This window comes from Lampris incognitus, chromosome 11, assembly GCF_029633865.1.
Source record: "Lampris incognitus isolate fLamInc1 chromosome 11, fLamInc1.hap2, whole genome shotgun sequence".
In the NCBI taxonomy this organism is placed as follows: Eukaryota; Metazoa; Chordata; class Actinopteri; order Lampriformes; family Lampridae; genus Lampris; species Lampris incognitus.
Window position 1 is genome coordinate 29,894,741 of NC_079221.1, and position 18,817 is coordinate 29,913,557.

Sequence of the window (18,817 nt, forward strand, 5' to 3'; positions counted from 1 at the left end):
GAGGGGGAGGGGGAACAGGGGGGAATAGCGTAATCTTCCATGCGCTACGTCCCCCTGGTGAAACTCCTTACTGTCAGGTGAAAAGTAGCAGCTGGCACCTCCACATGTATCGGAGAAGGCATGTGGTAGTCTGCAGCCCTTCACGGCTTGGCAGAGGGGGTGGAGCAGTGACTGAGATGGCTCAGAAGAGTGGGGTAATTGGCCAAGTACAATTAGGAAGAAAAAGGGGTAAAAAAATTTGTTTTGTTTTTTTTACTTGACTATCGATGGTTGACTGCATTGCTGAGCTGCTGGTTCAACTTTCAGAGGAGGTCATCGATAATAGGAAATCATATGTACACAGTCTGACTGAGGCCAAAATCCAAAATCAAGCTAGTGAGTAAAATTATGTCATAACTAATATGTATGATGCAAAAACTATACAAATAAGACCCAGGTTGGTTAAAAAAAAAGGGGGGGACTATTCCTTTAAGGAGGCAGCCACTCAACAGAGCCAATTAATATTTTAAAGACTTCCTCTGGCAATTTTAGCCTGTATGGACAGGGCAGGAGTGATAGACAGGAAATAACGTAATGATAAAGAGGAGAAGACACGCAGCGAAGATCCTGAGCTGGATCCCAACCCAGGATGCTGGGATCAAGCCTTAGCCTTCATGATGGATGCTCATCTGGTTGAGCCACAAACACATGAATATTTTAAGATAAAATCTTTTAACTTCCCATTTAAATTTAATGAGGAAGAGGTTAAATGTGTCCGCATGACGGAATAAATGTGTTGTATGATGTAGCAGGTTTACATTCAGGGCAACAGCACGTTACGGGAAGTGTCACATATGGTAAGCGTTTCTCTTTGTTTGTTTTGTTTAAAGAACAGAAAGTCCCATGGGAAAAATGAACGCTGGTGAGAACACTTCCTTTTTCCTCCACGCACTTCTGACTCAATCTGTGTGTGTGTGTGTGTGTGTGTGTGTGTGTAGCACATTCAGACCCAACTTGTTTTCATCTATACACACACACACACACACACACACACACACACACACACACACACACACACACACACACACACACACACACACACACACACACAGAAGTGACAGAAACAGTATACACAACACATCACACTGCATTGTGAGAGGACTGCATAATGTGACTACAATAGAATAAGACACTAAGACACTAAGACACACACACCCACACACCCACACGGTATTTGATAATTATAGCTCATCCAAACCACAGAAAAACAAAGACCACCCCCCCGAGGCACTTCACAAACCGTTTTTAAACCATAAACTGGAGTCCCCTCCCTGCCTCCCTACATGTCCAGGTAACACATTCACAACATGACAGATGGACATCAGCCTTCTGCTGACACCAGAAATGACTGAAAGGGGAGAAACTGCAAAAAAAAAAAAAATGAATCCAACAATACCGATAAAAAAAAAAAACCTAATGTGATTGGAGTACCAGATGGGCGGAGTTTGACACAATACAAGTAATGGCGAATAGATTAGACAAACACAGGAAAGAAAGAAAGAATGACAATGCAGTATAGTTCTGTGACCCAGTCAGAACTGGCCTGATTTGCAGCTCCCACCTCCGACTCCAGTCAGGTTTCAACAAACATTTGGATTACTTGCAAATACTTCTTAACCCAGGTCTTGGTGAGAGCGGGAGAAGTAATGAGATGTTTCAGAACATGTTACTTCCTGTAGCAAAGGACAGGCAAACTGAACAGGTCTAAAGGTCATTGGTTAAATGAGTGTTGTCAGTATTTTATTGGTTGTAGGTGAAAAGATCAGGAGATCATGGATCAACAATAGTTTTCTTTGGGATTTTTTTTTTTTGCAACAGTAGACAAAGAATATACACACACACACACACAGTATGAAATACACACACACACAAACGCACGCACGCACGCACGCACGCACACACACACACACACACACACACACACACACACACACACACACACACACACACACACACACACACACACACACACACACACACACACACACACACACACACAAGGACTCACGCACAAACATGAATGAGCACACAAAGGAAAGCAAATACTCAAATACTTCCCAATGCACATATGCACAAGTAAGCATACGTGCAAATGCATGCATGTGCACATAAACACACACACACACACACACACACACACACACACACACACACACACACATTCAAAAACGCATAATAACCACAGTTGTGAAAACTCCCCTGATTCAGCTCTGAAAATAATATTGCGGAAATGTAAGAGTTTATCCAGCTGTTCCTACACAAACACTCTCACACAACACACACACACACACACACACACACACACACACACACACACACACACACACACACACACACACACACACACACACACACAGCGCATGGAAAAAGTGCAGTTACTCAAATTCTAGACTCTGATTAAATGTCATCCAAAGTTCTTCCTCCTTCAAGGAGAACAAAGGAGTCGGTGACTTTATTCTTCTCTGCTACACAGCAGGCATGTGTAAATGTGTGTCTGACAGCAAAAGAGAGAGGGGGGGGGGAGAGAAAGAACAAAACAAAGGAGGAATTCACACTTTTTTCCGTCTGACAAGGGCATTATACGTTTTTTGTTTTTTGGGGGGGTGGTTTGCGATGCTGAGTCTTGGAAAGGGACTTGTTCACTCATCACATACTCACAGTTAGCTTGCCCATCTCTACAGGAAGAGTTTGGCAAAGATACTTGATAACGGGTCTCATCAATTTAAATTCAACCAGCTTAATCAATATTTTGCATATCAAGATAAGAATATGCCATTTTTACAGTGTGCATTTGTGGGTGTAAGCTACCAGGTAAATAACCTTCTGTTTTTCATTAAGCCAAATTTCCTTTGTTAATCATAGTAACACACTGAATTGAAGGCCTAGGTTTGACAAAAATTGCAAATACATAAAAAGAAAGTAGCTTTCTTTCTTTAAAATCACTAATGTGCAATATAATAAATAGCATTATCCGTGATGTCATGCAATATTACGCTGCACTGTATCATAATAGTATCACATTGAAATGTAATGTGATATACTAGTTTGCACTGTAAATAGTAAAATACAATTGCAAAGTCTGGGTTGTTAAAAATGCCTGAAAACAAATCAAAAATTGCAAACAACATTTGTTTCCCTTGTTTCACATGCAAATCGTGCAAATGTCCATTTTCAATAAATGTGAAATGATAATGTTGGGCTGCCTTATCTCTTATCCTATCCTAATTTCTGCGCTGTTTTTGGTTGTTCCCATCAAGCTGACAGAGAGCGGAACAAGTCCTACTTTCGCTTTCCAAAGATAATCAGCCATCATGGAGAAGAAACCTGAAGGTTGCCAGCGGGAAGAAGAAGAAAATGGATATCGAGGATAAATCGGGAAGATTTTACAGATGAAACTTTTTACAAAAGGGAAAAAGCAGCTTGGTCCTTAAGAAATTGAGGCACCGAGAAAATTTACATCTGCTCGCACCATGTGGAGTGTGTCATTGGCCTAGTACGGAGAAAATTTACAATTTTACAAGGAATTTTACCAACAGACTACCTCAGTAATAAGGATAGTGCTGGTATGACAACAGTGGATAAATTGCCTTGGTTTCTTGTGCATTGACAAATGTGTGTGACTGAGTAGTTCCTTCAGACTGATACAACGTTCAAGTTATATACTATTATTCATTGTATAAAACTGTGATAATTACTTTTTTAAGAAACAAAAGCATTTAAAAATAGAGACATTTCAATTTTATTAGACATTTTTCAATTGTGTGTCAATCATCATCAGCAGTTATAAGCTAAATCTTAAATTACATGGTTTGAATATAATTGGTGCAAGAGAGAGAGAAACTGGTTGTTTTGTAAATTTGTTAACATATGGTCTAACATATCGATAAGTGCGAGTTTTTCCATATATCACTCTTGTGTTTTTCCATCTAAAGGTTGTACATAATTCTTGATCGAAGCCATTGAGGAACTGCATGAGATTGGCCTAGCAGCCGAAAATCCTCAAATCGAATCTGACCCTTTGTGCCGTTAGGCCAGAACTTTGTAAAATGTATTTTGCAAACTGTTTTTCGAAGACCGGATCACAAATGCAATGTTGTATTTCCATACGTTTGTCCGATTTTCGTTTAAAATTTTGTTCTTGTAAACACAGATTGACAATGAGAACTTGAGTGTATCAGTGGTTGCTAAGGTCTAGCTGTCATCCAACATGGCGGAGCTGTTCGTTGTCAATGAAAAAGTCATGTGATTGAGAATAACTACCATCTGGTATTCTTTAGTTCAGGTTTTCTTTCTCATTAATGGCACACGATATGATATGATTTGCATGATGCTGAAATCACCTGATTACTCTGGCTCAAGTTATATTCCCAGACCCCCTACACCTTTCACACATACATACAAATACACACAAAAACACACATCGCAATTTCTTTGAGACATAAACTAAAACAAATCCCCCCTTTCTTTTTTCTTTCTTCCTCGCTCTCTCTCTATCAAACACACACACACACACACACACACACACACACACACACACACACACACACACACACACACACACACACACACACACACACACAAGCCCATACTGTCTTTGTTTGGGCATTGACCTCTCTGTGCCATGGAAACAACCTTCGGGCTCAATGTTGGTCCACTCTCAGGACAAAGAGGCATTGGAGAAGAAAGGGTGTCAAGTTCTTGACATTTAAACTCTATTGCATGACCTCTCAAACAATATGGAGACTGTCTAGTGTTTGTCGTTGCATGGAAACCACTATAAATGTCACGTCATATTTGTGATCATGCATTGAAGATGTAGATTGCTGAGTGGAAGACATCCTAGTAGTAAGTAAGTAGTACACTCTTTGGTTCATTATTTTGAGCAGGATTTTTTCTCTTTTTTTGTGGAATAATCCAGTTTTGCTGGAGAAATAACATATTAGTGTAGTAGTGGTATGAAAATTTAGCATCCTACAAAAACCCAGCTGTTTCCTATATCTAAGACTACAGATGTATTGTAAAAGCCGACTGCTATACTGCCACATGCACTCAAGAGGAATTTAAAAAAAAGTTTGCACTATTTTGAGTTGCTGGAGCTACAAAGTTATTGTACAGTAAATCGAGTTGGTTGACACACGGGTTGAATTTGCAGTGAAATGCAAATAAGATTTTTTAAATAGACTGTGTAGTACTAATGCGGGATTGATGAAGAATGAATGGAGGTCTTCCACTCTTGCTACAAATGGATATGACTTATCACAACCCTACTTCATCCTTATACCTCTTAAAATATTTTTTGTACATCTTCTTGAACTGAATAATGTTTGTACTTTGCTTGAATTCCACATCCAAACCATTCCACAAATTCACCCTACAGATCGAAATACACATACTCTTCACTGAGTTTCTTTAAAAATTGATTCAGTCATTCACTATCGAAACCGCTTTTCCTTACTCAGGGTCGCGGGGATGCTGGAGCCTATCTCAGCAGTCATTGGCATCAGGCGGGGAGACACCCTGGACAGGCCGCCAGTCCATCACAGCGCCCACACAGACACACACACACACATTCACACCTAGGGACAATTTAGTATGACTGATTCACCTGATCTGCATGTCTTTGGACTGTGGGAGTAAACCAGAGCACCCGGAGGAAACCCACGCAGACACAGGGAGAACATGTAAACTCCACACAGAGGACGACCCGGGACGACCCCCAAAATTGGACTACCCAGGCCTTCTTGCTTGTGCTTGTATTTAAATTCTACAAGATACATGATCTTCAAGACATGTGACTTTAAAAACAGCATGTGAGTTCATGAAATCCTACCTTTTAATTATCCTTAAGACCCCTGTTTGCAGTATGTGTAATGGATGTAGGTTGCTTTTGTAGGGGATACACCATATCTCCACAGAGTAATTCAGATATGGCAATACAAGTGAACAATACAGTGTGTGCTGTATGATTCCAGAATGTGCCTTGTTTTTACTAGGTATGCAATGCCCCTTGCCAGCTTTGCTCGCACATATTTTATATGATGTTTCCAGCAGATTTTGTGGGTGATTATCACACCTAGAAATTTATTTTCATATACTCTATGTTGACATTGTCTATCGTCAATTGTACTTGGGTGTTTATTTTACAATTTCCAAACATATTTGTTACGGCTCGCCCACCCCGCGCCGTGGCCCGCCCACCCCGCGCCGGTCTTCCACAAACCCTAACAATATTCTTTGTTTTGTTCAAATTTAATGATAATTTTTTCATGTCAAACCACCTTTTTTTTAATTTTCTCATTTCTGTTGTGATTACCTCCAAAGACTGCTGTAAATTCTCCCCAGAACAGAAAATATTGCTGCAAATAAGAAAAATTTCAATATTGTTTATACTCTGCATATATCATTTAGGTACAGAATAAACAATTTCGGAACTAATATTGACCCCTGAGGGACTCCACAGTTAATATCCATGCATGTTGATTTATGCTCCTGTATCTTCACAAATGGTTGCTTGTTTCTTAAATAGCTTCTCAATGGATTCAGCACAACTCCTCTGATACCTACTACTACTTTTGGCTGCTCCCGTTAGGGGTTGTCACAGCAGATCATCCATTTCCATTTCTTCCTGTCCTCTGCATCTTCCTCTGTCACACCAGCCACCTGCGTGTCCTCCCTCACCACATCCATAAACCTCCTCTTTGGCCTGCCCCTCTCTCTGATACCACACTTTTCCAATTTATCAAGTAATACATTGTGATGAACGGTATCACAAGCTTATTTAAGATCTATAAATATTCCTACTGCATGCTTTTTTCCCCTTTTTTTGCCTATACAATTAGTAATTTCTTTTGTTAAATCAATTAGCACCAGAGATGTTGATCTATTTGTTCTGAATCCATACCGGCTGTCAGTCAGCAATTTGTGCTTCTCAATGAATTTGTCTAATCTGTCAGTAAAGAGTTTTTCCAATATCTTGGAGAATTGGGAAAGTAAAGAAACAGGCCTGTAATTTGTGAAATGGTGTCTATCCCCAGTTTTATATTATGGCATAACTTTTGCAATGTTCATTTTGATTGGAAATTTACCAGTTTTAAATGACAAGTTACAGATGTGAGTTAGTGGTTTTGCAATACCATCAATGACTTTTTGACTATTGTTATATCAATTTAATTCCAGTCAGTAGAAGTTTTGTTACTGCATTTGCTTACAATATTCATGATTTCCTTTTCTTCTACTGGTTGTTTCTGGGTCATTGATTTTTTTCTGCCAATTTCCGTCCCACACTTACAAAGAATTTATTAAAACCAGGTATGCTAACCACATCATCCATATTGCTAATGTCCTTATCGTTATCAATAAAATACTGATGGTAACTTGAGTCTCTAGATAATAATACTAATAATACTGTTTAATACACTCCATATACCTTTAAATTGTTTATTATTCTCTAATATTTTATTATAGTATTCCTTCTTATTTAACCCCATGATATTAGTTAACTTGTTTTTAAATATTTTTTATATTTCTTTTCTGCCTCTTTAGTACTATACTTTGTGAATTCTCTATATAGAGTATTTTTCTTTTTGCAGGCATTTTGTAATCCCTTTGTGATCCATGGACTATCTGTATATTTTTATTTTCTACTGTATTGTTTTAATGGGCAATTTCTGTCATATAATCATTTGGATATTTTTAAAACTGTTTCATATGCTTTGTCGATATCTTCTTCATATATTATTCTCCAGTTATGTGTTGGTAGTTCATTTCTAAATGCATTCATGGATTCATTTGTCCTCACTCGTTTGTGCTGCAAGTTATTGGCATCTTTATTCTTCTTGCAGTTACTGTCATAGACTGTAAAAACTCATAAATGGTCACTGATGTCATTTACTAATAGCCCACTCTCTGTATTGTCTTCCATAACATTTGTGAATATATTATCTATTATATTATCACAGTGTGATGTAATTCTGCTAGGTCTAGTGATTTTTGGATATAAGCTCATGCTAAACATTGCACTGATAAACTCGTCTGTCATTTTATGTTTATTTGGATTTACCAGATCTATTTGAAATCCCCACAAATGAACATAAACTTTTGAATTGTTTTAGCAAACATTTCTTCCATCCAATCCTTGAATAGTTCAATATTAGATCCCGGTGCACAATTACATTTCTCTTTTTTTCCATACAGATTTCTATTTTAATGCATTCTAGCATGTCATCAACCATTATTGCCATGCTTTCCATCACCTTATGATTGAAGCTTTTATCCATGTACAAAGCCACACCCCCTCCATTCTTGTTCTTCCTGTTCATATGTCAAATCGTATCCGTTCAACTCAAAGTCCACACCCTTCTCAGGGCTGAGCCAGGTCTCTGATATTGAAATGACTTAAATAGTCTTTGTTTTGGAAGTTGGCATATAGGCTTCTGCTGTTAAAGTGGATAATTGACATTTTATGATCAGACTAATCCTTTAGGTTAAACTGGTCATCTCTGTAGTAACAGTAATTGTTATTTATATTATGGAAGAAATAATGTTCTGTAGAAATATCATTTTCCATATCTTGTGATTTATGCTCGGTATATTCAGAAGTTTTTAATCCCAGTTTATCATATTCTGTAATCTTTTTTTTTTTTTTTTGCTGTTCATCATTATTTCCAGATGGAGATAATGAGCTTGTCATGTTTGATAAGGCACTGCAGCAGGAGAAAACCTGCATGGTAAGGATTTTCTTTCATGCCTACTAATGTAGTTGGCCACCATCATTTACTTCTGTTCTCAGGTCACTTGAGTATTAGAGAACATATTTCTTTGATAACGAGCTCTATAATTTTTTTTTTGGTGTACCCAACTTTTGTTTTGTTTCAACTGTTTGTTGGGAGTGTTTTCACATGGATTGAGGAGTATCAAATTAAGGATAAAGACATTCTTCCTTTGTAGGAGGTTTAATCAAATTTCACTTTTGATTAAGACTGAAAGAAAATAGAATTTTTTTAGAATTTTTTTTTCTTAATAGCTAAACTAACTCTTTGTCATTCATTCATGCTTGTTATATTGTCATTCATTCATGTCATTCATTCTCTTTCATTTACAAGTCATAACTTACAAATTATAGCAGATAGAAGATAATTTATTTAATTTTTTTTGTGTGTTTACTTAAAACAAAGGGTTGACAATTTAAAAAAAAAAATTTTAGGGAGGATACGTTCCAGTCCATTTGGACTTAGGTAGCATACTACTACCAAGACCCTGGAATAAATTTCCTGTTACAGTACAATTTAAATCTGGTCTCATCATGATTTAGTTCTCTTTAAAGAAGGACAAATAGAGACTTGGTTACATACTGAATAAGGAAACAATGTCATGCCTTCTAATATCCTGCATCTACCCATGCTCATGCAGGGTAGATGAAGGATAAATACAGTAGTATACCCTTTTTTTCTATTACAGAACACTTCCCTGTTTCAGTATATAGAGGACAGTGAAAGCACAACATGAGACCTTGGACATTCCCCTTAAACTTTTACATCCTGTTATCAGAAAGCTTTACCACACTCCACTGTCTGTTAAAAAAAAGCAGTTACCTACACATTTCAATTAAAAAGGTCATAACCACAGCAAGACTGCGGGTCTGCTGGAAACCACTCATTACAGTGCATGGTCATTTATGATTACCATCTTTTTGGAGCAGAAATCAGAAAAAGAACACACATATTTTTCAACTTCAAAAAAGTTTTTGCAAGTCTCATATCACCGGCCCACCAGGCAGAATAGCCCCCCGCTAGTTAAAGAGGAGAAGCTGGGTAGACACACAGAGGCCTCCTGCAAGCCTGAAGCCTTGATGACAGCTGTCTATTGAATAAACAAGCAGTGGCAGAGACCTCATGGTGGGTGCGAGGGGACATTTCTATATTTTGCCTTAAAAAATGTCAAATCTACTTGGGGAAAAAAAAGAAAAAACTAAGAGAAAGTGAGTCTTTATTTTTATTTTTTGCAGATAAACCCAGACAACAAAGATTCTCTCACTCCCTCTTTGCCTCTCCTTATGGTATTTTTAGCTCTAGTTCTTTCTTTCCATCTCTCTCTCTCTCTCTCTCTCTCTCTCTCTCTCTCTCTCTCGTTCTTGCTCTCGCAAAAACGATGGTGGCCTGTGAGGGACATTAAAAGCCCTAAAAATAGAGCTGAATTTTAAAGTCTTCCTGGGTATGAGGACATAATGTTCCATTCTTCCTGTTTTGACAGGCAAGTGAAGTGTGTTAGTCCGTGTGTGTGTGTGTGTGTGTGTGTGTGTGTGTGTGTGTGTGTGTGTGTGCGCGTGCGCACATTACAGTAAGGCTGTAAGTGTGCATGTTTATGTGCATGTCTGAGACTAAAAGCCCCAAATTCAAATGTGATTGAGAAAGCCACTCTCTCCATGGAATCAAGATTTTCAAAGTGTCCTAAGTCTAAGTATGACAGGCATATCATCGTGTGAGTTTTACTCACCATGCACATACATGCACATGCATGAATGCACACACACACACACGCACATTTATGTTGTGCTTACTAGTAAGATCCAGCATAACTAATTAATTTCATCATGACTCCAGGTGTGGAAGGCAAGGAAGAAGAGATTAGAGGAATGAAGTGCAGCACACGGAAACCTTCACAGGCTGATGATGGGTACAGGAGTGCTAAGCTGCCAGATTCTGCCAGAAAAAATGATCGCCACACTTTGGCTGAATTTTGCCACACTATTAGACAGAGGCAATGTTTTATTCTTTTTTTTTTCTTTTTTTACACAAGCAAAACAGTTGGGGAGTATACCAGTTTCTGGTTTAAACTTAATCACAGGTCAAGACTCAAGATTTTTTCTCGAGAAACTCGAAATTAATTTTGCTTCACCAGGCAACAGAAGAGGCAATAATGTCAGTTGGCACCTGGAACACTTTTACCTCTAAAAGGTATTTAAAAAATTGGAGCAGTCACGGCGTCCAGGTGGTGTGGCAGTCTATTCCATTGCCCACCAACACAGGGATCGCCAGTTCGAATCCCCGTGTTACCCCCAGCTTGGTCGGGCATCCCTACAGACACAATTGTCTGAGGGTGGGAAGCCGGATGTGGGTATGTGTCCTGGTCGCTGCACTAGCGCCACCGCTGGTCGGTCGGGGCACCTGTTCGGGGGGAGGGGGAACTGCGGGGAATAATGTGATCCTCCCACGTGCTACGTCCCCCTGGGGAAACTCCTCACTGTCAGGTGAAAAGAAGTGGCTGGCAACGCTACATGTATTAGAGGAGGCATGTGGTAGTCTGCAGCCCTCCCCGGATCAGCAGAGGAGCTGGGAGCAGCGACTGGGATGGCTCAAAAGAGTGGGGTAATTGGCCGGATATAATTGGGGAGAAAAGGGGGGGGGAGAAAAAAAATGTGGAGCAGTCACAATCATTTTTTTCCAATGATTGTGCAGCCCTATGACATTCTGATGAGTACACTACAGAGAGCGAGGGAGCGATTCAAACTTTTTGCAGTGTCACAAGTTTCGAGGGTGTCAACCTATTAAGAGCGAGTTTCAGTTTCTTACTTAAAAAAAAAAAAGGGAAACCACAAGGTGTTTTGTGTGGGTTTGTTTGTCTCTGTTGTAAGACAAGTACCGATGGAGGATGTTCAGTGCATGAGAGTGGCAGTCATTGGCAGGTGTATGCATGTGTGTGTGTGTGTGTGTGTGTGTGTGTGTCTGCTTTATATTTGTGCGCGTGTGTGTCTGCTTTGTATTTGTGTGTGTGTGCATGTGTGCGTGCCACATGCCAGATACAGAGGTCTTACAGGGGACTGCCATCAGCCCATTCAATGCAAGTCATGCGTGATGAAACCTGGCAAGCTTCCTGTGTCCCCCATACACACACGTCACACACACACACACACACACACACACACACACACACACACACACACACACACACACACACACACACACACACACACACAGACGCATACACCTGCTAATGACTCTCACAATGGCATAACAAAGAAAGGCGAATCGCAAAACAGTGAAAAAGGACAGCCCCCAAGCAAACAAACTAGGGTCTGGTCAATTTAAAGGACAATGACACTGCTTTTAACGGGCGGGTCTATTGTTATTTTTATGAATTTTCATCCTGTGGTCATAGTGGCATGCTACACAGTAGGCTGCAAACCAAACAGCTGTCATTCTAAAATCTGGCAGCACAGTTGTGGAAAAGAGAATCACAGTAATTACATTTTTTTTTTAGTTTTGGTTGAGTAGTTTAACTTTTGTGCTCCTGTGTTTTGAATTTGCAGTCATCAAGTCTTTAAATTCAAATTAGCATTGACTGAGAAAGTTAAAGTAAGACATCTCATGACATGTAGTGGCAGCGACTGTAGAAGTCTCCCTTTATTCAATATCCTGCATCTAACCTGATCACAGCAGACAATTCTTTCCTTAATTTTACACTAAATTAGCACACTGCAGAACAAGACTTATGTGTCTTTCAAATAAACTAGTTAGTGGACCATATTTATATCTGTAACCTTTGACAGAAATGATGAGAGCCAAACTAGATTCTCTACACTATGCAGACATAGTTGGGTATCTGTGTGTCTACAGCACCGCTGAGTCTGCAGGGCTTCACGGTTCTAAAGTGTGCTTGCTGCTGTACAAATAAATGTACATGCGAGATGAATAAAGTTTATTTAATCTTATTTTATTTCTCCAAACATTTTCACATAGGTGTGTGTGTGTGTGTGTGTGTGTGTGTGTGTGTGTGTGTGTGTGTGTGTGTGTGTGTGTGTGTGTGTGTGTGTGTGTGTGTGTGTGTGTGAGATTGTGTAAACACCTGAGGTTGAGGCAGGTGAGGGATTGGAGGCTGATGAAGCTGTCGGGGATGGTCCTGATGCAGTTATGATACAGGTTTAGCGTTTCCAAGGCAACCAAATGGCAGACCTCAGAGGGGACCTCTGTTAGACGATTCTTGGAAAGATCTGAAGACAGAGATAGAGAAGAGAAAGAAGGACCCAATCAAGACAAAGAAAAAGAAGAGGTGACTGTCAGTGGCGATGAAGCAGACTGAGGAGTCCACATTTGAATGACAAGAACTGAAATATGCAGAATATCTTATCAAGACAAATGGACAGCTGCCTGAGATTTAATGCAGCTGTTTAACCCCAGTCAACCACTTAATACTCCACATGGACTTGTCAAATACCATTATTCTGATTCAGTAAATATTTTTTACAAAACAAATCATCTGCAGACTTAGATTATACTGTACTATTGAAATTGCATTTATCCAGGGAATGCCGTTTGAAATTGAGTCCATATGCTCTTTTCAGAAATGAACAGTATCATATTCACACAGCTGCACAGCTGCCTTCTACTGTTGACACTGAGTAGTTGTATTGGCAATTGGTAATTAGGTGGCTTGCTCAAAGGGACACTGGCAGCAGAAGGAGAAAAGGTCAATTTCTCTTTCTACGTTTAGACTTGTACCTGACAGCGTCTAAATCAATTATTGACAGGGATAAGCTTAAGTGACTACACTGAACACACCACATGATTTATCATATCTTTACTTTACGGCTCAACAGAACTGTAATTACGGCTATTCACCACTGGGTGTCTCATTTAATGACAAAATGAGGCAGCAGCAAAGAAGCAGAGGGCAAGATGAAGGGGGCGGGGTTGTCTTCAAAACCTCGTTGTAGACGTGGGACAACAGAAAATAGGATAAATACATAGAATAGCATCTCTATATTAACCGCAGCCTGTCAAAGTAGATCAAACAATAAACTAACTTCGCAGCCAAGGCCACAATTCACTAGCATTTGGCACGCTTTAGGTTCCCATCTATGAACAAAAAGCACCACAGACAGAATTAACTATCAGCGTTTCCATCCTGCACCGCAGACAGAGATGCAGGGTGAGAAAACTTGAAGTAGAGGAAATCAACATTTGGCAGAGGGGCTGAGGTTGGGTACTCAAGGCCAGGATTGATGACATAACATCCTGTTCTGGCTTGGTGATAACAATAACAACTTGAGTTACCACTACCAGCCTAATAAGGTAAGGAAACCGCAAGGCAGGCTAATTCCTCCTTATTGTTCTTTTGTTAAAGGAGCACCTCCCAAACCTCGGAACAAGGACTCCGCCGAAGGTCCTGGAGACGGTCCAAAAGGTCTTCTACGTGAAAAGAGAGTGAAATCCCACTGCAACGTCATTCACTAGAAATTTAAACTGGGAGAAACTGTATAACAATAGCTCTGATCAGAGGTTTCACTATTTTATCTTCCAACCTCCACGTGCAAGAAATTTGTCATGGGGCAACACTCAAATAGAAAAAAAAAAGTGGAATGACGCAACACACTATAAATTGAGCTGATTAAGAGTATCTGGGAATATCTTTACAGAGAATACCTTAAAATCGAAGAAAATCAACACATGAATGGAAACATCAAAAAGGCGAGAGAGTAAATGGATGCAAAAAAGTCTCCATGTTTGCAGACGCTGGAAAAGAGAGAAAGCCTTGGGATTCTTCATTAAATAATTTCATCATAACCCTCTCTGGCAATGGCTCCCTGGGACTGAATATTACCAAATGGGAGTCTTTGCTGGATGTGTATCTATGTCAAGGTCTATGATGTGACAAATTCAGTATATCGCTTCCTCTTTTACACTTTTATAGTACATCTACCCTAACCAGATATTTCAGGTGTTTCTCGAAAAGTACCAAGTTAAACAAAATGAACACATCAGCACGCCGGTGTTTTGCAACCAGCAAGGGACCTGCTCATTCCTTTACACCTCTGAGAGCTGAAAGGAAACCTTGATTGTTTTTCCATCAATTTCTTCCTCAGAACAGGTCCCAAGTACAGCAGTAGTTCAATAAGTGTGCCCTTAAATGCTGTCTGCATCTCTATATCAGCAAGGAGGGCAGTATTGCATCATGGACCACAATAAGAGGACGAGCTCTTGCATTGTTCAGAAACAAAGGGTTGAGTCACTGCTATCCATCCCTGAGCATCCAAATGCAGAGTCACTCTCACTTCCAAGGCTGCTACAGTACATCTGCAGCTACTGCAGGTGGTGACGAGCAAGTTTGAACCTGCCTTTCTTTGTGTTTGTGTCTGAGTTTGACACAGAGAGAGAGAGGATCAGAGCCAGAGACACACAAAGAGAAAGCATATGAGAGAGAGAGAAAGAGCGTGAGAGAGAGAGCAGGCCTCCTGTAGATCCATGTGTTGGTCGCGGTGTGGGAGTGGGTATGTGTGAGGATGTGTGTGACAGAAACTGTTCAGATATGTGTATGTCTCTGTGTATGTGTAGCTGTGTATGTATGTATCTGAGCGAGAGAGAGAGAGCGAGAGAAAAGAAAGGATGTATAGTACCGTGATAAACAAAGTGGGTTTGCATGTGCATGTGTCTTCACTGTGTGTGTATGTGTGTGTATAAAGTAAGTATGTGAGCTACCATGTCAACCACCACATCTCTTTAAGTATATAGTGTATTCGTCATAGTGCTGTCAGAAGTGGGATGGTGAGACCGTGAGGCTATCGGAAGCGTGTGTGCCCAGAGGCGTGAGGAAGCTGATATGCTGAAGTGCGGGTACGTGTTTCCAAAAGGGGGGGGGGGGTAGTGTAACGTGCACGCATAGATAGACTCGCTAGCCCTTAGCTAACGGCTCCGACCCTTTAGTTGACTGGTTAACATAGTCGCCCGTGGTGCGGGAGACCCAGATTTGCATCCTGGTTGTAGCGGTTCCTGGCTGCCCCCCGAAATCGCTACATTGGCGTCAGAAGTGGGACGGTGAGACTGTGAGGCTATCGGAAGCGCGTGTGCCCAGAGGCGTGAGGGAGCAGATATGCTGAAGCCAAAGCAGTGGGGTAGTGTAACGACCATGAATGAGTAGACTCGCTAGCAGCTTGGCTAACGGGTCAGACCCTTTAGTCGACTGGTTAACATAGTTGCCCATGGTGCGGGAGACACGGGTTCGCGTGCTGGAAGTGGCAGTAACCAGGCTGCCCCCCTGAATTCGCTACATCTTCATACACACAGACAGCCAGAGAAAGGAGTAGATGGCATCGTGAATTAAGGCAGAATGAGACAGAGCTCTCTCTGCCTGTACTGGATAACACACATCCACCATTAATATTACCACCATTAGGGTCACACATATCACATCATATATATGGCCAGAGGGACCGTTTAGGCTGTCCATCACTCATTAAATCGGTTGTTGGTATGTGCGCGTGTGTGTGTGTTTGTGTGTGTGTGTGTGTGTCGTGAAGAGAAAACAGTGATATGGCCACTCGCCTGCAGTGCATATACCTGCTCACCGTCAACTCTGCTCATCAAACACACTAACCTCTGCTTGTTTTCCGTTTTGCTTGCTACTGTATGCTACACAATGGTAAATGGTAATATAGGAGTAATTCAGCCATTCATGTTCGAACCAGAAATTGATTCTGAAGAAGGAGAAGAGCAAACTGGACAGAGGGGGAGTTCTGAGTCATGGGCACGAGATCGAGAGAGATGCCACATGTGCCACGGACAGCACAGTGAGTCGGGCGGGTCCACTGCCAGCTTGCTGTGACAGCGAGCAAGCGGAGCTGGGGATGTGAGGAAGGGGCTTGAGGTGCGCCGGGGAAACCGCTCTGTGGCGGCCAGATCTGTGGCTGGCTCTGTCTACTCTTGAGTCTGTATGTATGTGTCATAGCGAATATATCTATGATTGACGATATTTGCCTCCATCCCTCTGTCTAAACCCCCTCGTGGCAACACAGTCGCGTACAAACAGATGTACCAGAATGGTAATGTATTTCTGTTTGTAGGCATGTGAGCCCGACATCTGTAAATAAATTCCAAACATTTCAGCAGTATAGTGGGATTTTTTTTGTTTTGTTTTTTTGGTAGATAATGAAAGGAAGCTCCAGGGTCCAGTTTACATCCAAAAACTGCACACTCTACCATGTTTGCTGTCAAAAGTTTCATTATGCTAATGCAAACTCGGTCTCTGTACTGACAAGTCAGCTCTGCACAGGAGCTTTCAGGTTTCGTTGCCCGCCCTGTATTTGCATTTTAGACGGCGATTGGCTTTCAGATTTGTGGTGTACCAAATCTAGCTTGCCCGGGGTACGTTTGAATCTCAGACTTTAGGGAAGTGCACAGACAGCTCCTATTCCAGTAGTGCAATGTGAAAACACCACTCTCGTGACAAATATACAAGTCAGTATAGTCAAGGCCAGACATTTTAGGGCAGCGGTCGGGAACCTATGGCTCGCGAGCCATATATGGCTCTTCCGGTGACGGCATATGGCTCCCAGACAATTTTGAGTTGAAAATTATTTTTTTTTCAAAAAAATCAGTTTGGAACTGATTTTAAAATACTTGTGATATTTCTTAATAATACTGTGTCATTTTAAAGTAAACAGAAATTAGTTTTGAAGATAAATTTCACGGGTCACGGGTCACCCGTGGGTCGGGTCGGGAACCAATGGCTCGCGAGCATGTCCGGGTCATTGTAAAGGTGAAGAAATCAATTTTATCAGATAGCCAACTAGTTTATCCGCTTCAACCCTTGTAACGGAAAAGATGGCGAAAAGAAAAAAAGACGATGATTACCGTGCATTCCAGGCTGCGTGGACAGAGAAATTTGCATTTGTGGAGAGAGCAGGATCTGCGGTATGTCTAATATGCAATGATAAAATTGCATCGATGAAACGGTCAAATATAAAGCGGCACTTCGATACGCACCATGCTTCATTTGCATCGAAATATCCAGCGGGGGACAGCAGGAAAAGGGCATGCGAGGAGCTACAGCGGAGAGTGCAGACGAGTCAGCAGCAACTACGTGTGTGGACCAAGCAAGGTGACGGGAATTCCGCTAGCTTTGCGGGGGCTTTGGCAATAGTAAGGAATGGAAAGTCATTCACAGATGGCGAGTATGCCAAAACATTCATGCTTGATGTGGCCAATGAACTGTTTGATGACTTCCCAAATAAAGACAAGATAATCAAACGAATAAAAGACATGCCCCTGTCAGCAAGAACTGTGCACGATCGTAGCATCATGATGGCAAATCAAGTCGAGGAAACACAAATTAAGGACATAAACGCCGGGACATACTTTTCTCTCGCGTTAGATGAGTCAACAGACGTTAGCCATCTATCTCAGTGCAGTATCATTGCCAGGTATGCTGCAGGTGACACACTGCGTGAGGAAAGCTTGGCTGTTTTGCCAATGAAAGGGACAACAAGAGGAGAGGATTTATTCATGTCTTTCATGGAGTTTGCTAAAGAAAAAAAAACTACCGATGGATAAACTTATTTCTGTCTGTACTGATGGTGCACCCTGTATGTTGGGGAAGAACAAAGGATTTGTAGCGCTTCTCCGTGAACATGAAAAGAGAGCCATCCTAAGTTTCCATTGCATCCTGCACCAGGAGGCGCTTTGCGCTCAGACGTGTGGCCAGGAGCTTGGCGAGGTGATGTCTCTGGTCATTCGAGTGGTCAACTTTATTGTTGCCCGAGCTTTAAATGATCGCCAGTTTAAAGCTCTGTTAGAAGAAGTTGGGAATCATTATCCCGGTCTGCTTTTACACAGCAACGTGCGTTGGTTGTCAAGGGGGAAGGTGCTCAGCCGTTTTGCAGCTTGCCTGAGTGAAATCCGGACTTTTCTTGAAATGAAAGGCGTCAAGCATCCTGAGCTAGACAACACTGACTGGCTCCTGCAGTTTCACTATCTCGTGGACATAACTGGCCATCTGAACCAGCTCAATG

General features: G+C 41.1%; 1 protein-coding gene across 1 annotated transcript in view; it reads right to left on the reverse strand.

Moving 5' to 3' along the window:
- LOC130120347 (leucine-rich repeat and calponin homology domain-containing protein 1-like) overlaps positions 1-18,817 on the reverse strand; it is an 81,121-nt gene that overhangs the window by 21,835 nt on the left and 40,469 nt on the right. Inside the window, exon 2 of the mRNA XM_056288896.1 lies at positions 12,880-13,024. Within this exon, the coding sequence (XP_056144871.1) occupies positions 12,880-13,024 (145 nt within the window). The remainder of the gene's footprint in view (positions 1-12,879; positions 13,025-18,817) is intronic.